Below are 27,005 nucleotides of genomic sequence, written 5' to 3'. Positions count from 1 at the left end.
GGGCAATATCATATTTTCAATATAACTCCCAATTTAGTAAATTGACCCCTCCGTGTATACCGTATTTATCGGCGTATAACACGCACCTTCATTTTAAGAGGGGATTTCTAAATAAAAACTTTGAAGCAAAATAAGGATAATTGATTATCTGTAAAAAAAAAAAAAAAAATCCACCTTGAATAACAGAAGCAGGGCAGCACAGTTAGCACCAGAAAACCTTCTCCTCCTCCAGGCTACAGCCAGCGCTTGGTAAGGCTGATGACGCTGCTGTAGCCAGGGAGGAAGGAGTCACTCTGCAGAGCAGGTCACTGGGAGGAGTCTTGAGTGTGCTGCTACGAGGACCGGACGGTGCGCAGCAGCAGCAGAGGACCGGACGGTGCGCAGCAGCAGAGGACCGGACGGTGCGCAGCAGCAGCAGAGAACCGGACCGCGCACTTCGGCGGATGACATTACTGCCTGCATTACCGGTACTTAACATTATATCGGCGGATGACATTGCTTATATCGGCGTATAACACGCATATCGGCATATAACACGCATACATCATTTTCCCCCTATTTTCAGGGGGAAAAAGTGCGTGTTATATGCCGATAAATACGGTAATTCTAGAATCTATTTGAATATCCAACCCTCTGGGGACTGCCTTTATGGCATACCAAAAGTTGGTGAAGTATCTTTGGTTTTATTATGCTGAAGGAAATCTTACAAATAAGCTAGTTACTGCAGGCCTTTTTCACTTCAACAGAGAGAGAGGGTGCAATGTGATCATTACATTACAATATAATATATAATAAGAGGTTGTTGGTATATCATTGGCCAGTGATATTGGCCTGCCCACCAATCATCTAGGTCACCTCTTGTCGAGCAGGTCCCTGACCTGGACGATTTATGGGCAGGCCAATATCACTGGCCAATGATATACCAACAACCTCTTATTATATACTATATTGTAATGTAATGATCGCATAGTGCATTTGCACCCTCTCTCTCTGTGTAAACCAGTTTATTCTCAGCAGATGGCACCTTTCATTACTGAGGGTGTGCAATTTAGAGCCACTTTTTCACTTCAACCAAGGATAGTATAAATTCATTAAGTCTGCCTGATCTAAAGTATGCCAGGCCCCAGGAAAATGCCACAGGGCCATGGTAGAACCAAGCTTTTGGGATAAGTACTTAAATGGAAAACTGTAACAACCATTTATCTATAAAAGCTTTATAATTTCTGGAGTATGTCCTATGGACACAGGAGAAAAAAAAGTGTAATCTTGTAGATGTTGTAAATTGTGTAGATGCATAATATTAAAGGGTAGTAACCATGGCAATATTAACTGTTAGCACATTTAAAACAGCACTTAGAATCATCATATATCTACAGTATCACTCAGGGTGAGATATATCAAACTTTGGGGAGAAAGAGAGAAACAATCAATCAACTTCTAACTGCATTTATAAAACACAACATCCTAATTATTATTTTGTTTGAATTGATAAATTATATCTCAACTTTATCTTAAATCAACGTTTGATACTGTATATTTTCCCTCAATGAGGTGGTCAATGTGGAAAGCTCTGATTTCAAAGTGAACAGAAATTTTCCATGTTATGACCACTGAAACATAAATTAAAAAATGATTAATTAGATTAAAAATATAACTGAGCAAAATGGGCAATTAAAAAATTATCCATGGAAAAACTGATGGGAGAACGGTCTAAAGTTTAAAAAACGCACTTAAGACATGATAGGTTCAACATTTTATAACTTCCTGACATAGAAATAGTTACAAAACTTATGATATATTTATGAGCTAATAACATTTACCAAATACATCAAAATTGCGTTATTTAGTGTTTTATACAGTAACTACAATTTTTTTCAAGTTTCTACAATCAAAAGGCACTACATCAATAAATTAGTTACAAGCTTAACATATTTTTAACTCAAGCAATGCAGTTTTAATGTTTCGAAGTGTCTTGCTTTTCTTTGATTGCAATCACTCTGTATTCACACATGCTGCTGGGCCCCGCAGACTATTAGTAATATGCTCAGACAATTCAAGTGCTAACTAGAGAAACAAAAAAGTAATATTTTAAGGAAACATTTTTTTTTTTGTATGTAATAGTCCATTTCCTGCATCTTATTCTTCATTGACCATCATCTTAGGGAGTGTAATAGGTATTTCGCTGATCCATCTATATAAAAAACAAAAAAAATTATTACCATAATTTATTATTTTAGCTAAATATGCAGAATCAATATCATATCTAGATTTATTCACATACAAATTTCTAATAAAATACATTTAATAAAATAATGTATTTGGATAAGCTTCTCTTTATTAACTATGCTTCAAGTGTATTTCTAAAGTATAATCCTGGTACACTCGCTGTTACCTGTAAACATATTGTTTGAAAAGTCAGCTACAATTGCAAAAATTGACAGTTTGGATATATTGTAAGAATATTAATAACAGTGAATCAGCATGTATACCTGCAGTAGGGAAAGTTAAGTAAATTGAAAGCAATAAAACTCTGATGCAACTAAAAAAAATATTCAGCATCTTCTAATCCATTTGATAGCTAATGAAACAAATAAAAATGTTTCAATGTCACACACATTGCAATTGCTTTCAACACTAAAGTGATTGCTATGGAGTCAAAGTCTGTTCTTTATGGGAATAAAGTTGAACTTGAAGACCTTTGTGATGAGCTACATGTACAGTTTGTGTTATTTAATGACAATTTTATGACATTTTTGTACATATTGCCAAATGTTTTAGTCAACATGAAAATAACAGTAACTGTTCAGTATACTGAAGGCCCCAATAATTGAGCTACATGTTAAGCAATTTTTTTTTAGTAACCAATTTTCTTCTACACCACACTGAATTTGCATTTGTTCGACCAAAAAGAGGTTGGCAATCACCAAACCATTTAGGAAAAATGGTTGGATTGTGGGGAGTACATAATATTGGGAGATTAAGGCCATAATCAGTGGTGTAACTACAGTGGGTGCAGGGGGTGCACTTGCTATGGGGCCCGCGGGCCCAGCACTAAGTTATACTTTCAGCAAGATGAGGCAGAAGCCGGGCACTGGCAGCAGTGACAGGGTCCCCGCGCGGCAGCAGCGCGGTGCATAAAAAATGCTGACAGGAGAGTGGAGACACTCTCACAACCCGCCGCACCCGCCAAGCAACAGCACACTGCCTGCTAGGAGTACCGCGGCAGTGACAGGGCCCCTGCCTGGCAGCAGCGCGGTGCACAAGGAACTCTGTGACAGCAGAGTGGAGACACAGTGACACAACCCCCCCTACCAGCCCAGCATCAGCACCTAGGATCACCAGGCGTCAGGGCCCCCGCAGCATTGTGAGCCTAGAGCTGGCCGCAGCAACTGCCAGCAGCAGCAGCACTCAGACAGCGGTAAGCTGACATGAATGTAATAGTATTCCCTGGCACAAAGGGCTGGCGGTGGGGGAAATTTGGGGTTTAGAGTATATGTATGTAGTCAGTATATTGATATATATGGATTGATGGATATGGGAATCAGGGTATGTATGGATGTATATGCAGTATGTATGTACCATTTGTATGTATGTGGGAGGCACTGTATGGATGTATGTGGAAGGCAGTGTATGTATGTATGTATGTATGTATGAGGTAGGCTATGTATGTATGTATGTATGTATGTATGTATGTATGTATGTATGAGGTAGGCAGTGTATGTATGTGGAAGGCAGTGTATGTATGTAGGTATGAGGTAGGCAGTGTATGTATGCGGAAGGCAGTGTATGTATGTATGTATGTATGTATGTGCAAGGCAGTGTATGGACGGGATACCTACACTGTATGTATGAGGAAGGCTATGTATGTATGTATGTATGTATGTATGAGGTAGGCCATGTGTGTATGTGGAAGGCAGTGTATGTATGTTTGTATGTATGTGGAAGGCAGTGTGTGTGTGTATGTATGTATGTATGTATGTGGAAGGCAGTGTATGTATGTATGTGTGCATGTGGAAGGCAGTGTATGTATGTGTGCATGTGGAAGGCAGTGTATGTATGTTTGTATGTATGTGTGTGTGTGTATGTGGAAGGCAGTGTATGTATGTGTGTATGTGGAAGGCAGTGTATGTATGCATGTATGTATGTATGTATGTATGTATGTGGAAGGCAATGCATGGACGGGATACCTACGCTATTAGGATGCTGGCGGTCAAAAGAATGATCTCGGCATCCTGAATCTGACAATCATGACAGGTGTTCCGTAGCACCCTTCCCCTCTTCCACTACACTTCTAACATTCCCTTGCATCAGCCTAACCCTTCCCCTCCCCACTAGTGCATAAACCTAACCCCCCTATGAAGGGCCTAAACCTTCCCTCACAGCCTAACCGTAAGTCGCCCCACTAGTGGCTAAACCTATCCCCCTTTTCTCAGTATCCTGCTTACCGCATACTTTACCATTTGGGATGCCGTCTGTCGGCATTCCGGCCTCTATGCAGTTCCAGCGCCGGTCTTTCTGAAGGCAGTCCTGATGCCAACTTCGGTATACTGAAGTTTGGCATCAGGACCGCAGGGATGCGGACAGTATGTATGTATGTAGGCATGTACAGTATGTATGTGCGTGTGTATGTGGGAGGCAGTGTATAGATATATAGATGGATGTGTGTATATATAGAAATATATAGATCTATATATCTATATATATATAAAAGAAAGGAGGTAGGTGGATGTATGTATGTATGTATGTATGTGAGATGCAGTGTATGTAGGACCTGTATATATGAGAGCGGCAGTGTATGGATGTATATACAGTATGAGAGACAATGAAATACAAAAGAGAGAATGTGTGTAAAGGGGGAGAAATAAAGATTGAAATGCCAATATGAGAGATTAGATAAATACATAATTGTACCCCTCTGCAACAGATGGAAGCACCGCAAGTGGACTGTATTGGTATACAGTCCTGGTGACCCCACCACCCACACTGCCCCGCCAGCCAGCACTCGGGACACACAGAGTTTTACTAGAGGATAGCTATTGAAAAAAAAATCTTCACAAAGGAGTGGGTTGCTTCCTGTGCCAACATCAAGATGCTGGCAACACTTACCACACCTCTTGTGCAGCAATAGACATGCTGACTTTATTGGAGACCTGAGTTGGGGGGCCCCTTCAAAAAATTTGCTATGGGGCCCACAAAGTTCTAGTTACGCCCCTGGCCATAATATATTGTCTTGGCGGACCAACCCAATAAACAAACAAGCATATTTGTGAACATACATTCTTTGGTTTGTGATTGAAACTCCTAAAATAATTATTCACAAACAATAAATATAAATTGGCCCACTAATTGTACAGTGTGTACCTAGCTCAGTGGTAGCCAACCCTAGCCCTCGAGAGCTACCAACAGTGCACATTTTCCAGACAACCTAGCTGCTGCACAGCTGCACTCATTAATCACTGACACATTTTAAAAGATACACAGATGGAGCTAATTAGCTCACTTGTGATTCTGTGAGGAGACCTGCAAAACATGCACTGTTGATAGCTCTCGAGGACTAGGGTTGACTACCCCAGACCTAGCTTAACCTCCGCTATAGCTACCATGTAATTTTAGGACAGATGATAAAAGGTACAGAAGAAGGCATAAGACAGAGCTCTCCCCAATACACTGATAGTTAAACTTTTACTTGGAGACATACTGTAAAATATATTTGAACTCCCTGCCTCTTTCCCAGGTAGTAAATACACGGGCCTTGGCCCGTGCAGCATGGCAGCATTTATTTCTTCCGATTTTTTTAAAGGTAGCAAGTTAAAGGTTTTTTTAAAGGTTGCAAGGGAATTACCTGCTGGTCCCCCCCAAGCCCTCGGGCCCCATAGGAGTTGCATCCCCTGCTCTATTTATGCCACTAGCAGTATGCATTAATCAGCAGATACAGTGACAGGGGCTCTGAAAGGAGCTTGTCCTGCAATATGCTCTGCCAGGTGCTGGGGGACTGCACATGCGTGGTTAGCGCTGATCCCTAGCTTACCACATGGTCACCGCTGCCTATTTCACTTTCTGGGCATCGGCACATCGGGCAGCATTGCAACCACCATAGAAATCGGTGATCGGAGAGTCCAGAGGTACTTAATATATAAAAAAACTTTTAATAAATAAATAACTATTATTATTATGTATGGGGCCATGAATACTACCTTTTTATAAAGCATACTAAATATATAAAACTGTAAGCCAGCCTTAAGACTAGTACTGTTTTAGTACAACGTTTGTTCCCAATTGTAAGGTGCTGTAAAATAACAAAATACTGTATACTGGTAATATATTAATACGTTTTTACACAGAATAACAATAATAAGAATAATAATACGGATTTCTTTTAATGATAGTAATCCATTAATGATAGTAATCCATTCACCTAGATAGATTCCCTTAGTGTTAGTGATTACTTTTGACATATTGTATAAATCTATTGTGGCATTTATATTAATATTGTCAAGTTGTTAGTTGTCTTGTCAAATGATCCGGTGGGAACTGAAACATTGATCTATGATGCTACAGTAAATCGCTTATGTATTTTTTTCAGTTGTACAAAATCATTTAAAGAACATATTAAGTTCCACTTCAATGCCAAAAGCTATTTACTTTAACATCATTATTTTAGTATTGATGATCTAAATGGATTGACTCCGGCTTCCCCTGTAAATTCTTATCACTATTAGCACTGTGTACCATTACACCACGATCAGTATTTAAAGTGACCCAGTACAAATAAACCCAATTCTGCTTAAACTGTTTATCATGAATAGTTAATAAGTGAAACATTTCCTGGCATCTATACAGAACCTATTGGCTGCAACTGTTATTCAGTAGAGAGCATAAAAATCCATTCATCTTTCATCCTTCATGGACTTTAACCTTTTGCAGTCCAATTTTTTTTTATATTTTTGCAATTCAAGCAGTCAGGTTTAAATGACTAAATTTATTGTATTTTTTTTATTTAAAAATGGTCTAATTGAATGTTGAACGATGTTAATGTTCTTATTTTAAGTGGTTCAAAGGGTTAATGTTATTTTCTGTCAATGTCTAAAGTTTGGTTTTATTTTATTAATTACTTAAATTAATATTCATCCAGCATATTTGAATACCAAAGCAGTACAGGTTCTCAGACAAAGGGGTCGATTTATTAAGCTCGGTGAAGTGATAAAGGGGGAAATTTACTAAAGGAAATTTGTAAAAAATAGGTGTATTTGTATCCAGAAATACACTTATTTTTGACATTTACTATCCCGAAAATACGGCAATTTGTATTCGTATTGCTTACACATCAATATGAATACGAATTGCCGTATTTTCGGGATAGTAAATGTTAAAAATGAGTGTATTTCTGGATACAAATACACCTATTTTTTTTACAAATTTCCTTAAGTAAATTTCCCCCAAAGTGTCTGGTTTTTATCAATCAGCACATACCTGTAATTTTTCAAACCAACTTCTTTTGGGGTTGAATTGGATTGGCACAGGTATTGGACAGTGTATGAAATTTAGGTAATGACCAACATGTACGCCGTTGCTCCTTCATATAAAACTTAACGGCAAAGGCTGATGGTTGGTGGTGCTCCCAAATAGAGTTCAAATGTTGAACTGTAGAGAAAAAAGTCTGGAGATGACTTAAAGGGAACCCGACAAGGTTTTTTGGGGCACACTTGTAAATGATATGCGTATGATATGGTGTCTATGAGTTAAAATATAACTTTTAATTTTTAAAATACATATATCGCATAGGAGGGGGTATACATTTCCAAAAGAACTTCAAATATTGTTCAATTCTTTCCTCCACCTCTAAGCAATAGTTCAAAATATGACTGACTTTGTCAAGTGATAGGTTTTAAGCAAGCTTGGCGAAAATTAATCACTCAGAGAACTGTTCCTCGAATTGCGAAATGCAACAAGTCATAGATGTGACATCCGATTGTCATTATTGTACGAGATAACAGTTATGATGGCGCAGGACACACCACCTTAAAACAATTAGTTAACAGTGGGGTTTGCAGAGTATGAAGACAGAGTAAAGTAAATCTTAAGAGGGAGGAAGACGCGTTGAACACAAGGAGCAACCTGACAGTGACCACAATAGGACATATATTCCACTATTAGTCACAATAAAATTGTCAGCACTTGCCCTGAAAAATAATCAGAGGGAGTGAGTAATCACGGTTACACAACGCCTCAATAAATAGGCAGCGTTACAAAAGGAATGCCTATGACCAGTAACGTTAACTGCATGCCTGACCAATTTATGCTCTGACTCATTCATAGCAGAGCAAAAACTGGCATTTGCGGACATTTTAATCTTTTTCTCTTTCAAGTGAGAATTTTTCTTTTCAAAGAAGAGTTAGATAGTCATCCTTCTTTTAGGTAAAGTCTTAATAAAAGTTATGTTTTAATGAATCAATACTACATTACATAATCATATACAAAGAGTGCGCCCAAAAAGCACATTTTGCTTTTTTGTGACCTGCGTCTTTGCAAGTCAATCCCCTTCTATTCAGTTGTATTCTCTGAATGTTTGGGCGCACCACCAATTGATGACTAGGAGATTTTTCGTCAATAGTTTCAAATATTGGTCTTTCAAATTAGTCTAACATAATTACTTGATATGAACCATAGTCTGTGCGGATCCACCCTCCACTTACATTACCGTCTCTTGCCTGTTAGTTCCCCAGACAGGTACTGGGCCGGCCCATCACTGTTTAACTTCTGGGTTCGGATGGTACCAGGTGGTTCAGTGAGGTATGGCTGTAGGGTGATAATGAGAGAGCCCTGCTGATGTGGAAGGAGCTCAAGAGTGCTTCTGCTGTTGGTACCGCCACAGAAAATTCCTCCCTGTTACCATGGGGGCCTTGCAGGGAGAAAGGATGCAGCGGGGCCAATGAGAGAGCTACTAAATGTAGTGGGAGAGAGTCAATGAGGGTGAATTTAAAGCCTGGGCCCCACTTCTGCTGTCTCCAATCTTACAATGTATAGGATTGGGGGTGAGAGAGAAGGGACCAAGCAATCCTCCCTTGAGTAAGAACAGGGGAGAAAGTTTCGGCAGTTTGCCTGAATATGAAATGATAAAAGACAAAATGTGAATGTACCCTCAGTCCAGGAAATGGCTAGTGTTCTAGGTGTCAGAATTTAATTGGTCTGATCACCCAGTTCACCCCGGGGTTTGTTTAAATACTGTTTAATGAACAGAAAATGCATATGCCTGTTCCTAGTGGTGAGACAAATTGGCAGACCTGTTGCCCTGTGTAGCAGACGTTTTAACAATTGCGCTCACAATAAGGGGGAGGTTCAGTTTCAAGGTAGTTATCGCCTTGAGACGGTCTCCACCAGAGATTTTTTGTGACTTGGAATTGGATGCCTTGAAAAAGCTTGTGTGAAACGATCGTAGGCTGTAGATAGAGAGGATACTATGTGTGTGTAGATAGCCTACATTATATTACATGGAAAATGTCTATATGTTTATTCTGTACTAGTTAACCTCAGCAGTTACAATTTGACACAATTAATGGTGTCTGAACTGTTACATATGACAATTTAAGAAAAGGGAGCGAGTACGCAGTTCAACCAGGGGGAACATTGACCGTGTAACCCGGCTATCACTGAATAGCAGCGGCAGCGTGTGTCTCAGACGGCGCAGTTAAATCCTGTGAGACACGGTAACCTAGCAGCGATAGGGGAAAGGTGTACCACACGAAACCCCTCGTCTGCTGGATTATCCATTAACACTATCCAACACTTACTGCAGTAACTCATTGTTCACGCCAGATTGGCGGAGCAAGGAGCCGACACAGTACGGCTCTGATATACAAGAAATCCCGTTTGCACACTGTTATGTATAAAACGTATATGGTATGTATGAAAGACATGAAATCATGAACTTAATACAATAAATGTACAAACATTAGTGCATATTGAAGGGTGTATAAGCAGTAAACATAGTGTGTTTGATGAAACCAGGATAATACTGACTGCGCAGCCCGGAGCTTGTCTAATTGCTGCAACAGCGCATATTTCAGATTACAAAGCCAATGGGCGGTATTCAATGAGCCTGATTCGCCATGTTTTTTATGGCGAATTTGTGCTGTTTGGCGAATTTCTGACTAAAACGGTGAATCACCCTATTCAATGACCACATGGCGAATACATGTCAAGGTTTTTTTCACCATGATTCACCGAGTAGCAATCGCTATCTTTTTATGGTGAAGTGGAATGTGAACTTTTAAAATAAAGTGTTTTGTTTTTTACATTTGGTGTCAAAAAATCAGGAATTTTATTCTGAGGAGGGGCATGCTATTTTTATTCATGTGCTGTAAGCACATGAATATATATTTAATTTAAAAAAAATTTTTTTTTTTTACACAGCAGCCAGCAGGGGGCGCCGGAGCCGAGCCGCTCATTACATATTCATATATTCACTGCACCCAATCGTTACGATCGGGTGTAGTGAATATACGCTCCCCTGCTGGCACCCCCGGGGGGCAGCCTGTGCTGCCTGGCACCCGGGGAGCCCACCTACCCCCCACAAAGTTCTGGGTCAGGCAGAGAGACTACCATCTCTCTGCCTGGCACCGTCCTCAGGCACCCTGCGGCAATCGCCGCAGGAGCTCATATTCGCCAGTCAGGGGCAGCGAGCCCCTGACACGTTGAATACCGGAGCCCGCCGGCTCCGGAACGTGGCGAATGTGCAGCGAATCCTAAAAAGGATTCACTGCACCTCGCAGGTATTCTCATTGAATACCGCCCATTTACTTTGAAATCTCATAAGCTAGCAGGAAAAGAGGGTAGAGTGTTCTGTATGACACGAACCCCCATAGATTTATGATTATCTAACGCTGCTAATACCGATTGCAGTGATTAATGCGTACTTTAGGAAAGTGGAACTAGTAGCCGGCACAGATGATAAAACTTAGCCTGCTCCCTGTTCTAAACAATAATTACCTCGTGAATGGTACCTCATCATTAATGAAGATTTATGTGCAGACCCATATGTAAAATATACGAACACTATAACTCTCACATAATAAATATACGATCAGTGTGTGCAGACTGACATCCAGATTGGGAGATTGTACAAAAGGCTCACATAGTGTGTACCATACACTGTCTGCGGGTCGTTTGAGAGCACCCTGCAGTATATAAATGTGACAACAAACAGATGTTAAAAGGCTGATTAAACAGCCAACATAATATCCAGCGCTGCTGTGAGAAATACTATACTATATGCCTGATAACAAGCCCCTGCGGTGAACCACTTTAATTACGGGTTGAGATCAGGGGTGCGTCACCATATAGGAGGGTACGATATACGGGTTTATATATACCAACAAACTCTGTGTCCAAGGCTGACAGCTATTTATATAAACTTTGTGTTCAAGGCTGACGGCTATTTATTATTATTAATTATATTTTTTTTAAAAACATTATCCCAGCGGTGATCCGCTTACTACATGGGTAACAAATCCTTCATGGACACGCAATAGTAACATAAGGACCCAGAGTTTTACTGAGTACCTCAATTTAAGATCCGGCGGATAAACCGCCAAAAAACAGATACTATACTCGTTTGTATTAGAGTGACACCCTATCGATATACAACACCTACTATAGAAATTCAGGGCATACACAGCCAGTGGTGTAGCATGAAGCCATGGCACCCGGAGCAAGCTCATGTCACAGCGCCCACCCCCCCCTCCCCTTCATATTTTCATGCGTGGTGCTGGCGCCCAGGAGCAAACGCCATATGTATGTGTGTAATATATATATATAGAAGCTGAGATGAACCGGGACTCTCCTGCGGTAGTGATGGTGCCCGGGTGTCCACACGATGATTAGGTACTCCAGAAGGTAATGTGTGTCATGCCAGGGTCTTTTTCAAAGAACGTGCCAATGTTTCAATGCTGCAGGGGGCATTTTCCTCAAGGCGCACTACACATGAACAAACATGTAACAAACAGCCGCTGGGGAGCGGTAATGCATTTATACTTACCATACATTCCTGCAGAGTCATGGCTGGCATGAGCATGGATACGGCAGCCGGGGACGCATCCTAATTGTTGCAGGGAGTGACCATGGCAACGAGTCAGGTTACCGGGCACTCCTGACTAGCAGAAATTACGTCAGTGGACGGGAACGCAGCCGTACGCGGAAGTGGAGACCGAGCCACACTCGGCTGCCGGCCATGACTCTGCAGGAATGTAAGTATAAATGCATTACTGCTCACCAGCGGCTGTTTGTAACATGCTTGTTCATGTGTAGTGCGCCTTGAGGAAAATGCCCCCTGCGGCATTGAAACGTTGGCACAGCCACACATGATGTATGCTTCTTGAATAAAATCGCTTTTTGAAAAAGACCCTGGAGTGACACACATTACCTTCTTGAGTATATATATATATATATATATATATATATATATATATATATATCACACACACACACACACATATTTATAATACATATAATACAGAGGAATGATCTGTCTAACCCTAACCCTCCCCCTGCAAGCTATCCCTCCCTAACTGCTAGTACATAACCCTAATGCCCCACTGTCTAATCCCTAACCCCCCTCTTTTAAGTTACTAAACCCCCTCTCCCCACTGCCTAGATCCAAGATCATATTAGACACATACACAACACACCAGACATACACACAAGACACACAGCATGATGCATACATAACACACATACATAGCACACATATATGATACACACAGCATATATACATACATAACACACATACACACAACATACATACATACACAGCACACATATATGATACACACAGCATATATACATACATAACACACATACACACAACATACATACATACAGCACATACACAGCACACATATATGATACACACAGCATATATACATACATAGCTTACAAATATGCATACACAAACAACATAAACAAAACACATACCAGCAGATGAGGACAGGATGAGATCTGTAGCTGCTGCTCAGTACTGTAGCTCTGTCTCTAGTTTGCTGTCTCACCCGGAAATGAATCACTGAGGAGCAGCAGCTGTTCTCTCACAGTGAATGTAGTATGTGCCGCGGAGGTGTCCCCAGGTGTCTCCTTCTCTTGGGGGTGGGGGGCTTGGGGTGAGTACCAGCTGGGCTCCCCATTAATCCATGTCTGGAAGGCAGCTACAGCCAGTGTTATAATAGACACTGCGCTAGAGCTGGCTTTCATCGCAGCTCACCAACAAGGGAAGTCAGTAAGCTCAGCCCGGCTACTGCCTGTCACTGCTCCGCATCAGGTGGTTTTGTAAAGGAAGCCACCTGATGCGGAAGCCCTGACAGCCGTACACAGGCAGTAGCCGGGCTGAGTTTGGATGACGTGTGTAAGCTGCGATGAAAGCCAGCGCTAGTTCAGTGTCTAGTATAACACTGACTGGCTGCGCTGGGTTTAATTTAAGGAAGGACGGAATGGGGCTGTCAGGGGGCTGCAGGCAGCCACAACATGAATTGAAACCCCCTGTGTGCGCCACTGCGAGGTGCCGCCGCCCGGAGCACAAGCTCCGCCGGCTCCACCTTAGCTACGCCTCTGTACACAGCACTATACTGGATATTAATGCCTACTATCTGGATCTTCAGATAGAGCACTCATCGAAAAAAAAATATAGATAAATGGTACAACCCCACGAGGTATTATATCAGCTAACATACTGAGGTGAACTAGAAGGGCTATTTGTGTCACTGGACTCTTAAGAGCTGGAAATTTCCCTATTCTATTAACTAAGCCATGCCCAGTGAGCCCTAACAATTTATTTAGACATAAACACCATGTAAAAAGGGATTTACTCCCATCAAAAGGAAATAGAGAAATCTATTGAGATCTATGACATAGCACTATAAAGTTAAATATTGAAATCATAGACTCATATACACACATTTGTATCCTTCTCTATCTTCTTTTAACAAAATTCACGTAGATTTTCATTTCTTTATTCACAATCTATCTTTTAATATTTCACTATATCAAGGATTCCAGGTCTCCTTTCTATATGAGACATTTTAAGACAATAACATTAAAAGTTCATTTTTATGTATGAAACCTTTTTTTGGTTCTCAGTGCACCCATAAGAATACTTCTTTTCTTTGTGGGTGTTTATGTCCACCAGAGATTTGCCTGACAAATACAGATATCCTGTCAAGCATAATACGTGATACCATTTAAATGCAGGTTTGCATGCTGTCACAACTCACAACAGTATTATAATTATACAGGTTAGATACAATCAAACAAGGGCATGGTTATGCGATATATGTATTTTAAGTGTTTAAAAATTAAAAGTTATATTTTAACTCATAGACACCATATCATACGCATATCATTTACAAGTGTGCCCCAAAAAACCTTGTCGGGTTCCCATTAAGTCATCTCCAGACTTTTTTCTCTATTTTTCAAACCAAGCCTGTAACTTCACAGGTAGGAGTTGATTGGTCGGTGATAAAAAACAGACAGTTTATCACTTCACCGAGCTTAATAAATCTACCCCAAAGTCATAAATGTGTCAGTGAGTAATGACTGCACCTGTGTACCTGCTAGGTGACTTGGAATATATGGACTGTGTGGGGCCCGGTTAAATTTAACCTGTGTTTCACGTGCTCAAGCTGATGCCGGGCGGCAAAACACTGCACGGACAAAAAAAAAAAAAAAAAAAATATATATATATATATATATATATATATATATATATATATATATATATATATATATATATATATAGAGAGAGAGAGAGAGAGAGAGAGAGAGAGAGAGAGACAGGAAGCACTCTCCAGTTTTTTGCAAATATAAAAACCAGCTGCGGATTTTAATGAAAAAGCATATAAGGCAATATAAGTGATACTCAGCGTTTAACATTTCTGTCCTCAAGGGACCGTCATCAGGAGTTTAAAGCAGCATAATTAGTCCAATGCAATCCACACAGCAGAACCACGCAGCATTTCCTACTGCAAGGATCTGCTGCTGGCTTCCAGCTATTTAAACCCCCAGTGCATGAATAAAGGGCGCCAAAAGAAATTATCTGTTCACTTCCCTGTGTCAGCCTCACGTGCAAGTGACGTAATTTCTGGTTTATATAGACATAACCTAATAAGACATTGTAGCAATATTTAAGTGCATAAACAAAAGCAGCCTTACACATAGATGCCTCCTGGGTACCGCACACTAAGTGTTGATTACCCAGTGAGGCGATAGCTGCCATTGATCACCGAACAGTGCCGCTGGCCAGAATCGGAAGTACCCGCTAGGAGCTGTAACGCAGCTCATACAAGTACGGCGGGAAAGTGTACACGGCGCGAAGGTTCCTATCCAGAACCAAGTCAACTAGTGGTGAGATACAGTATATATAGGAGTTACCATGTTATAAGAAAAACACAGGTATAGCACCTGATGGAAAAATAGACGTAGTGTTATAAGATAGGAACAACTTGACTGCATAATAAAGTAGGCCTATTTTTTTCAGAGTATATAATATATTCCACATAATTAAAATTGCTTATTCTGTACTTCTGGTGGAATGGAAAACTATTTTACAAAAATTACATTTACTGCAGATTGTTGGTTATTTCTATTCCTACATACAATAGATAATGAATTTAAAAAGTGAGACTGGGATATCTACCATCGGCACCTGTCACAAAACTGGGGTTTTAGTCTGTCTTTTTCAATCATGGGCTGCTATATTCAGGTAGGATGCAATGCTCTTGGGCTGTTATAGACCTATTTTTTTCAATTCAGGTAAAAAAAAAACAACTTTCCAGTCAGAAGTTTTTGATGTGCTCAAATTACTCTACATACGGGTCTATTAAATTAGTCGGATTCATTCCAATTTTTTTTTTGTCGGAAAAAAATAAATAAAATTGAATAGGTCGAATCGTAGATTCAACAAAAAAAGTCAGAAACTGGCATTTTCTGACCAGCAAAAATGAAGAAATGTGTCAGCGCTGGCTATGCCAATAATTGTATCAGACGGTTCTCAAAAAATAACAAATTTAATAATAAAACACAAATAAAATACAATATAACACTAATAAGATGTGAATCAATAGACTGTAAGTCCAATCATAATATTTTAAAATTATATATCACCGGGATATTTAGGTTTGGTGGCAATTGATTTTAAAATATTATGATTTGACTTACAGTCTATTGATTCACATCTTATTAGTGTTATATTGTATTTTATTTTATTTGTGTTTTATTATTAAATTTGTTATATTTTTTGAGAACCGTCTGATCCAATTATTGGCATAGCCAGCGCTGACACATTTCTTCATTTTTCATTTCTAAAATAATTGGGGTCTGACAACCCCGTGTCAGCTGCTGTTGGTTGCGCACCACACACACACACACACTCTATTTTCTGACAAGCGGCAGTTTCCGACTCTAATTGAATAGACCCAATAGTATATAAGCTCTGACACAAGTCACTCTGTATGGTTACAGGTTCCAAGTGCCTCTATTAGAAGTCTATGCCAATTCTCCTTTTATCTGCCAGAATCCAATTTCTCTGTCCCTTACCTCTATTCATTACACTGTTTCAGACTGTAATTCCACCTACAGCACCAATACTTCTACTTTCTCTAAATTTTAGCCAAGTTACTTAGATGTTAAGCAACAAATGTGACTCTCCTAGCATCTTCTACTTATTAATTTCAACTGCTGATTGCAGAATCCCTTAAATTGACGTTATTATTATCACTATTGATACTTAGCTTCTGACTAATCTCTCAGCAAGTATACATCACAACAATCACCAGCTTCTGAGAAAAACTTTAGTCACCAGACATTCAGTGCTACCTTCAATGGTGGTGGTTTTTTATTTCAGGTTCCTCTAATTGGTTGTTGTTTTCTGTGCATGCAGTAGTTACTGGTGGTTCATCAAGCACATTGTACTGGGGATGAGCCCTGGGTTGTGTCCCTAGATCAGGAAACATATCACAGCTGCCCATCATGATTTCATGGATAGTGCACAATTTATGAGATTCCAGCCTGTTTATAGATTCCTGAATCTCCTCTTACTCAGTTTACTGAGTTCCTTGCAGCATGATCCAGCTTCATGGTTCTGGAGTTCAGGACTCAAATGTAATACCTTTTATTGATTCCGATGATAGTTTAGTAAATTCCTGTCACCTGGTTCTACATCCATCTTGATTCAGAGTATTCCCCACTTTTTAGGTCAATCTGTGCAAAACTCCTATTAAGCCTAATGCTCCTCCTGTGGGTCAAAACAACTAAACCAAGAAAACATACTTGGATTGTAGGAGAAAACTGGAGAAGCCAAAGGGAGAGAACATACATCCAGTACTCCACATAAATAGGGCTCAGGAAAATAAAACTCACAACCTTAGTTCTATTAGCATATAAGGCTACCAATTTTACCAACTGTGGTGCCCAGAGGTTTTCATGGTTTAATTAGCCACTAATTTTATGTCAATATTATTTCTCAGGCCAGCTACCTGGACTTGCACTTTTTCTGGACTGCTGTTTGTTATTTCTGGACACTTATTTGAGGTATTTATGTGGTGGACTCCCTAACATTTAAGACTTGTCCGGACAGTCTTCCTTGTTGCTACAGAGAGTCTCTGACATCATCTACTTGCTTTTGATTCGTTGTTCCAGTTTAACCTAAGTGTGATCCTTTTTTTTAAAGATTGTTATTATTAAAGGTTTTTTTATTCAACTATCCAATATTGGTTGTTCGGAATTTCAAGATAAAGATACCCAGATGTGTTTGAAAACCTCCCTGTGAATTGTGAGTTATCGGTACGCCTATTTGAAAGAAACCGTTATATGTGTGCATCCTTGTTTTTTGAGTGAGTGAAAAATGTATGTTTAAAAACTCTCCAAACACCTGGTGCATTTTGGTGAAGGCTATCATCACCACTAAAGATACCTTTATGAGTTTTCAACACACACACACACACTTTATTGTGAGTGTGGTACGTCACATTCAATATTATCTATACCCTATCTAAAAAAATAAAAAGTAATCATACACATTGAGTTCTCTTTTTTTTCACATATTATCCTCTGGTGAGAGTTGGAGAAGAAGGAAGAATTGTTACAGACAGCGCTCTGGATATATCCTAAAATTATCTATCTTGTTTTTGGGCTGAACAAGTTTTTGGGTATTGTTGAGCTGCTCTTCTGCTCTCCTTGTGCCTTGAAATCCTCCAGTGCTTTTCATTTAATTATCCATATTATTTCTCGACTTATGACTTAGGTGAAAAAAAATTATGATATGAATTTCAGCACAATACTGTGTTTTTGTGTTTGCAATTTCACATTAGTTACCTGTCTAAATGCTACAAAGAGTACAATAACTATTATATTGCTATTTCAGATGTAGCTTAAATAATATGAATTATTCAACAGTTGTTTGCAGACTCCATGAGGTTAAAAATCCCATGATACGGGTGTAACTCCCAGAGGCAATGGAGACGCCTGCCTCCAGGATCCAAGCCCAAAAATGGCATCTGCATGTACTGTGTGGTTCACAGCAGGATCGAAGTGTGAGCGCTGATCTTCCAGCAGAGCTCTATGGTGCACTTGCTGCTCCAGGAGCTAACACGTGGTCATCCGGCGCTGCATGCAGGTTGTGGAGAGCGCTATCTATATAACTCTAAGTAATGTGTATATATACACGGGGGCATCAAACTCCAACTTGCCTCTGGGAAACTGAGATGCACTTAAATCCCTAGCTTTGATCACTTCTGTAATTGGTCAACCCATTTTACTTAATTTTTTAGAATTTTGTTTCTTTTTTTGCAGAGCTACAGTTGTGACTTCTCGTACCCTAACCTGCAGCAGAGGATTTGCATCAGGATAGCATGAATAGTGTGTAATATGTACACTCATGCACAGCATATGTACCCGTGCTCCATGGGATTGTATGGTGTGCATTCTACAACTACTGTACTGCACACCCATGCATGTGTTCACTGCTTTGTTTATGAGGGAGTACAGTACATCTCTGCAATTAGACCTGTTTAATTTATCTATCTAAAAAAGATAAACATTGAAAATGTACATTCTGGAAACATATCTATTTATTCATATATTAAAATATATTAATATATATTATTATATATTAATATATATCTTTTTGTGAAAACAAGAAAATAAAAATATTCTTGGATGTTTACATAATATTACAGAATATTGTACATTTCTCAGTCTGTTTGGCTTTTAACACAGTGGTTAAGCATTCCCAAACCACAAAAGCATTACGCATTCAGTATATAAAATGAGAAATCAGAAGTCATTAAATAAACATTAATTTAAATACAAAAACAAATGTGTCTGAGCGTTATTTAAAATAAAAGGAAGCAAAAGAGACATATGTGAATTTTCATTGCCAGCTTTCTAAAACTATTGAACTGTGCAAAGTGCAATTGAGATAATATGTAAAATAAATTAATATTTTTTATATTTATGCTCTGTTGAAGAAATAAACTTTGCCTTAAAAATTCAACTCAGTCTGTTTTGCATTTTTATCCAGAACAGTTCTTTGTAGCAGCTGGGTGCATTTAATGTTTATTTTTTTTTATACAAAAATATGTTGTTCTGTGTTCCACAATAAATTAGAAAGGTAACGTACAGAAAAAGAACAAAAACAAATGAGCTAATTCGGTAGCACCAAAAAAAACAACAGTTTTCAAGTAAATAACTTGTTAGCCTGTTTTAAACTACATTTTTAAGTATTACTATAGTATTTCATTAAAATAGCAGCACTGTATTGTTTAATATTTAGAGATGCCATAGGCAAAAAAATTAATGTTTAGATCGTTATATTTCAAGCATGAAATGTTTTATGATTCTTTTATGTTTAACGTAGGCTATAAAATGTTTCCAACCATTTCAAATTCAGTTAAAAAATAAATACATAAATCAACACAGAAGAGATTGTCACAAATTGTGCTAAGCTGAAATCACGTAAAGTTATTCTGAATGCCCCACTTCTTATACTTGTGTCAATCCTTTCCTCATAGAACAAAGAAGCAACTTTCTGCATCATCCCTAGTTGCAGAGTTAACATGAAATAGTTATAGTACAGTTAAATCAGAGGCTTCAAAACTTTAAAATTGCACATAAGTAATATAGTATCCCTTTGAATCAAACATCTTGTTGACAATCAAACCATCTGCTCTCAAATGCAGGAAAATGAACAGTCATATGAACAAATGAGTAGAATAAAGCCCTTTTTGGCCATTTTTGAGTGTTTTTATTAACCAATAGTCAATTGTAATTTGCTTGCATACATTGCCATTTTTTCTTTAGACAGCCAACTAGCTTGATGGTTAGACAGAAAATCTAAAGGTGTGATGTTATCTTAGTCTATATAAATTAAATGTACAGATGGAGCTTTCTTCAACTAGCCTTCTCTGGAGAGCCATGGTTAGCCATGGCTCACTTAATCATATTAAAGGGCTAGATGAGGATGGCTCTATCTGTATGAATCACATGTGTTATGATATAGTTTATTGTCATTAGCATGTCAGTCATACATGGTCAAAATATTGCCAGAAACACCCAGCTTTGATTATCTGATCAGTCAGTCTTGACAAAACATCTTGGCCAAAAGGTCCTGATAATACACACTAAACTGTAGGTTATCGTGATTACCTCATTCTCCTTGTAAATGAAGTGTGGTGTGGCAGAAAATTAGTAGCATAAAAAAATGTATGATGTGTTTGCTGCCAAAATCATGACAACATATTGTTTGATCAAAACATAGTGTGTAGCTAGCTTAAGGGTTTTAGAGACTTTACCTTGACCTGATGGTGTTGTTCTCTGAATGAGGCTGATGTATCTGACAAAACCCCACTGAGATCCAAGAGAAGCTTCGTAGTTTTACTTTTCTGTATGTGCATTTTTTATTATATATAAAAGATTTTACTGCACTCTTTTTTATCCCTAATGTTTTTCTTGTGTGTGCTGTAGCAGTCTTCACTTTAAAAGGTAGAGGGAGTGAAGTCATCAGTTTGGATTCACTTCATCATTTTCAAATATATTTCAAAATAACATAATACACTAACGCTGTGTATACATGGTGAGATTTTGTTTTAAATTTTGACTATATAGTCAAAATCGGATCAAAATCGAATGGACATCGAACAGTTTTTGATGAAGATTCTATCCCGATGCGTGTTCCCGTTTAGAGTAAATTGAGCAGTAAAATAGAAGGTGCAGGCAAGACTATATAGTACAGATCTGTACTATTTAATCCAAAATTTTGCTTGCTATTTGTTTCATTCCTGATTCGATCCCAGTAGAATCAGGATGGAATCACAAGCAAAATCGCACAGCGTGAACACAACTTATGAGTTGTCACCTTAGTGAATTGTTCACATAAATCATGAAATGTAGCAAATAATGTAGATTACTAGCTATCATAAAAATTGTTTTAAAAATCATAGAGTGTTTAAAAAAAAACATTTATTTCACCCTGTCTTTTTGGCCACACATCTTTAGGGAACAATATACACATACCAACTGGCTGGCCTTATTGTCTTCTTGATAATTGAAATGTGGAAACAGCTGCAGTAAAAAGTATTAAAATTGTGTTTAATTGGCCAGTGAGATCTGCCTCTACAATCTGTCTAATGTGTATTAGATTACAGCAGAGATTGAGGAAAAGGGAGTTCAAATTATTTGATCAAACTTTCCCAAAAATGTATTTTCCATTTAATGACTTTGAAGCTTTTTCACTTAATTTAATATAAAATGCTATGAATACAATTAATTGAATGCAATTAATTATGCCTACTCTATATCCATTTATCAAGTGACAAAATATAAAAATATGTCATTTTTTATCTGCACTTTAAATATAATTATGCATTTTAATATCAGCAGTGTTCAGATAGTTCAGTAATGCACTTTGTAGAGCTACTCAGTATATGGAAATATGTGGCTAATGTATTATTTCAAAAGCAGGCACACACATTGGATTTGGATAATTTATCATTTATTAAATCCATTCAGCACTAAGGTGCTTCTTTTGCATATACTGCACATTATTTAGTATATTTTCAAGAACTTTAATTTGACTCTGTGTCATTTGTGCATTTGTATCATGTTTTATAATTTTATAAATAATTTCAATTCACAAACCTGTGCATTATATGTACAGTAGAAGCCATGGATAAGACACGTAAAGATTCTAATAAATGTAGAATTACACCACCATACTGTGCCAGAACATGCTTACATTGTACTGGTTATAAAAACATAATATAGTGTATAATTGTAACTGTATCACTTTTTTATACCATTTGAATTGAATAAAACTCAATGGAAAGTATTCCATACTCATTTGCAAAACAAAGTCTACTGTAATATTGTCCTACACTTTTATATCAGTTAATTAATTACCAATATTATCTAATAAACTGTAAATGTTTCTATATTTAGGGAACATCTGAATACACATACTTAATAAAACACAACAACATTGATATTACAAGTTTCGAACATTTACACACCAACCTAAAAAACATAGGATAGATAGAAGATGGATAGATAATTCTTCAAAGCACTCACCACCTCCTGCTGATTATTTCAGTTTTACAACACTAGGCCTGATTTAGATGATTTTTACCCTTTATATATACATTTATCAGGAAGGCAGCTTTCACACGTTCACCATATACCTACATATATCAGCGCACAGAGTTACAGTACCTTGAAAGAGGGAGATGGCAGTAGCAGTGAGGCGCACAAGGTAGATTGATTCCCAAAAGCTGCATAGGAAAACCTTTTGTCCCTGTAACTCAAATGTTGAATGCCATCCATGTACAACAGCTACTGTAAGTCACATACCCCTATAATAAAGTCCAGAACTTACTATACATGCATAAATTATTGTGAAAGAGACCGAAGGCTCATATTGAATCATGTAGCAATATACAATTAAACCTGAGAATAATATATTTGATAAAGCTACAGTACTGACAATAATGTCTTCTTTCTGTATGTCATAAATCGTATTTAAAAGTAGAATTTCATTAACATTTTTTATTCTAAACTACTTATAAAATTAAGTAAAACTCACAAAACTGAGATACATTCTGATTAGGAGCCATCACTTAGATTATTTGATAGAGACCTCTTCATTTTACTAAATGATTTCTGTATTATGTTAAGCCAAGCCTTTAGCTATTGCCCTAAATAACATATGTTCATGCTTTAAAGGTGTCCCCAAACACAATGAAAACAGAAATGTGGAAGAAACAATTACTACAATACAGGTTGTTTAGAAAGTCCTTTTGCAACTTGAATGTTCGACGAACATGGCAGAAGCATATTTTAAATGGCATATAAAAGGAGTAATCTTAAAATGTTTTATGTTTTAAGATTGTTAATTTTGGAATGATTTCTTTTTTTCTTTCTTTTGTGCCAGAATGAGCACTGAACATGGGACAGTGCTCGCTGAAGGTGCTTTCCCAAAAAGGGGCATGGTCTTATGGGTAAAGACCTTGGTCACATGACAGTACTCCCAATTCTATTTACATCACACAATAGTGCAACCTTATTAATATTCCACAACACAGTACAGCCTCTATTATACATTACCACGCATAGTAATACCCTTTATACACATTTTGCCACACACTAGAGCCCCGCATTCACATTATACTACAGAGTAGTACCATTTATACATGATATGCCACACAGTACTACCCATTTTACATGTAAAGCAACACAGTTCTACCTGTTATACACATTACACCACACAGTACTACTCATTATACACATTTTGGCGCATATTCTAGTTGATTCGGTTAGATGCATATTTTCGGACAGGAACCAAGTGTTCTTCACTCCGCCTTCCGTACGGATTGCTCACACCATCTGTATGCGGTAAGATGCCGCGACCGAACGGCCCGCGAGTGGATTTTTCATTTGAACACCTCCTCCATCTGTGGGAACCTCCCCCATCGCCGACCATCAAATGCTGGACCGAGTGGTCAGGCAGCACCGAGTGCTCCAGACCACTCGGGCATTTCTCCGTGCAAACGCAGGGATATGGGCGGGCAGCTGGCATCCGGCTATGTCATATGTCCACCCCCCACACGTGCATCACAGCCAGACCATACGTACGCCCAGCGTTTTCATGAGAACGCCCATGAAACGTGGGGCATACGCATATGGTAATGAGCCCAAACAGCCCTTCATGCCCCTCTCCACCCCCTTTTCGGGTTGTACAGAAATTACCGTATTCGGACGTGTGTGGCATTCGCACATGTGCAGATACGCCTCTGCACATGCGCAAACACCAACCATCGGCCATCCATCCACATTCGGAGCCATCCGACTCAATCAGAATAAGGGCCTATGTTACAATGTACTACCCATTATGCACATAATGCCACCCAGTACTATCCATTATCTATATTACACCACACAGTACTACCTATAAAAACGTTGGGTATCAAGTTGCTGCCTTGTGAAATTAGAATTACAAAAGCATAAAAATATAAAAAGAGCAAGCAACACCGCTTATCTTGTACATAATCTTTAAGTTGCACTCTTATTGTAAATGGTGTATACTAAAAATGTTTATTGAAACAAAAAAGGAGAGAAGTAAAACAGTGATACTTCACCATATAGTTAAGATATACAGTAGAGCAAATTAGCAGACAAAAATGAAATACAGATGGAGCGCCTCTCAACCAGCACCGGGGCTCGCCAGAATGCCCCCGCTTGTAATCGCCGGTGGAGAGGTGCTCCATCTGACTGGGAAGGGGATGCGTGAGCGTCTCGTGCGTGTGCATCCCCTTTTGGCGGCTGGCAGTTGGTGATCTGACCGCCAGACTACGCTGAATGAGAGCAGCTCCATCAGTACAAATCTATGACAACATAAAAAGTAAATCATGTATTATAAAGTCCAAAGTATGAATTCACTTGAATGAAATACAAAAGTCCCTTAATATAAGGGGTAAAACAGCTAGTGAAAGGGTGACACACACGAAATGGCATTTTATTCACCCTCAGCTAGATGTTCTAAGCTTGAAAAGTCATAAAATGGAGAGTGATAAACCACCAGCCAATCAGCTCCTAACTACCATTCTTCATTCTGTGTTTAAAAAAAATGACAGGTCGGAGCTGATTGGTTGGTAGTTTATTACTCTTAATTTTATCACTTTTCAAGGCTTTGTGCATCTCGCTCCCTTTGAGGTAGTGATAATGTACTCATACAACCACATAATAATCCTTATAGTCTGACAGTCTGAATAGCAATGTTTGTATTGGTAATGCATTCCTATGTAAACGCTGGCTCCACCACTTTTTACTAGAGATGTGCGTGTTCAGTTTTACCCGGATTTACTCAGTTCTGACAGCTGGATATTTTTGGCTATCCAAAACACGTGACAGTCGATAGCCAATTAGAAAAATCTGAACTTGCAATAACTTGGCTATGAGAAACGAGTAAATCGTAACCTGCATAGCTCTCATTTATATGGTTAATAAAAAATGTGCACCCGGCAAAACAGACATTGCAATAGTGGCCAGTTCTGCCCCTGTGCGACCTGTGATGTGGGCAAGGCACCATTAGCACAACTCTAGTTATTGCACTGGTATAGATGCGAACCATGAACCATTTCAAAGAAGGGAAAAAAAATTGTAGTTGTAATAATAAAATAATATAAAAATATCAAAAAGCAAAATTGATAATCTAGATCTGAAACACAGAAAATAGAAACCTCTTTAACTCACAACCAACAAGAGATACCAAGAATAAAAACACTGTTAATGTATCAAGCATTCCAGGATTTTGCAGCTTTTTAAAAAATATACTGTATATTATCAGCAATGTATCATTCTGAATATATTTTCTAGCAAGTATTATTGTATTCGGTGTAAGCGCTTAGATACTGTATGATAACAATTGACTTGTTGCTAGTAACCAAGTAACATATGAGAGATATTACTTCAGAAGGTTCCATAGAGCCTATTAAATGAAACAATTCAAATAGAAAAAAGTAACTGCCAATGACATTTAAAACAATATATAGTAATAAGGTATGCAGAGAACAGCATTTTTCAAGTAGAATTTATAAATTCATATGAGCTCATATACTGTACATTCCTAGTTAATATAAATGTACACATTATTACAACTATGGGTCTGATTCAGTAAGGATTGTTGGTATGGGGGAAAGGGGGGGAGTTTTTTGTCCACGCACTAGTATTCACTGTAATTACTCAAAAAAAATGTATATAGATTAATGTAACATTCCACAATGAAAAAGAGTATAGTAGGTACAATCGTACCGATTCGTCTTGTAAGTGGAGGTGCTCCCTAGAGAGTAATATGATGTAGCATAAAGAGAACAGAAAAGGACTCTCTCTTTTTTGGGGGCACAACTTCTATATGATATGATTTTTGTTTAAAAATTCACTTTTATTATTTTTGGTTAAAATATATGAGCCAACTATTAACCCCTTCATGACAGAGCCAGTTTGTGCCTTCATGACAGAGCCCTTTTTTTCAAATCTGACATGTCTCACTTAAGTGGGGATAACTTTTTTTTGCTTTTACTTATCCCAGTGATTTTGAGATTGTTTTCTCGTGACACATTGTACTTCAAGTTAGTGGTAAATTTTGGTCGATACAGTCTGTGTTTTTTTGTGAAAAATACCAAAATATCGTGAAAAAATGGAAAATTTAGCAATATGCAAAATGTCACATTTTCTGCTTGTGAGACAAATAATCATACCACTCAAAATAGTTAATAACTAACAAAGACCATATGTCTACTTTATGTTGCAATCATTATTTCAACCTCCTTTTCATTTTTTTGGACACTAGGAGGCTTCAAATATGACTAGCAAATTCTCAAATTTTCAAGAAAATTTCAAACACTGATTTTTTTAGGGACCAGTTCAGTTCTGATGTGACTTTGAGGGACTTGTATGTGAGACACCCCCATAAATGA

At 38.3% G+C, this 27,005-nt stretch overlaps 1 protein-coding gene across 2 annotated transcripts in view; it reads right to left on the bottom strand.

Annotated features, from left to right (window-relative positions):
- Positions 1-1,741: 1,741 nt before the first annotated feature.
- LOC146063590 (proton-coupled folate transporter-like) overlaps positions 1,742-27,005 on the bottom strand; it is a 364,667-nt gene continuing 339,403 nt past the window's right edge. For both annotated transcript variants that reach the window (XM_083176104.1, XM_083176106.1), the window contains one exon: positions 1,742-2,191. In XM_083176104.1, the coding sequence (XP_083032230.1) occupies positions 2,137-2,191 (55 nt within the window). In that variant the 3' untranslated portion in view covers positions 1,742-2,136. The remainder of the gene's footprint in view (positions 2,192-27,005) is intronic.

The sequence above is a fragment of the Crinia signifera genome, chromosome 3, assembly GCF_055691185.1.
Source record: "Crinia signifera chromosome 3, ASM5569118v1, whole genome shotgun sequence".
In the NCBI taxonomy this organism is placed as follows: domain Eukaryota; kingdom Metazoa; phylum Chordata; class Amphibia; order Anura; family Myobatrachidae; genus Crinia; species Crinia signifera.
This window is presented reverse-complemented; position numbering and strand designations above follow the sequence as displayed.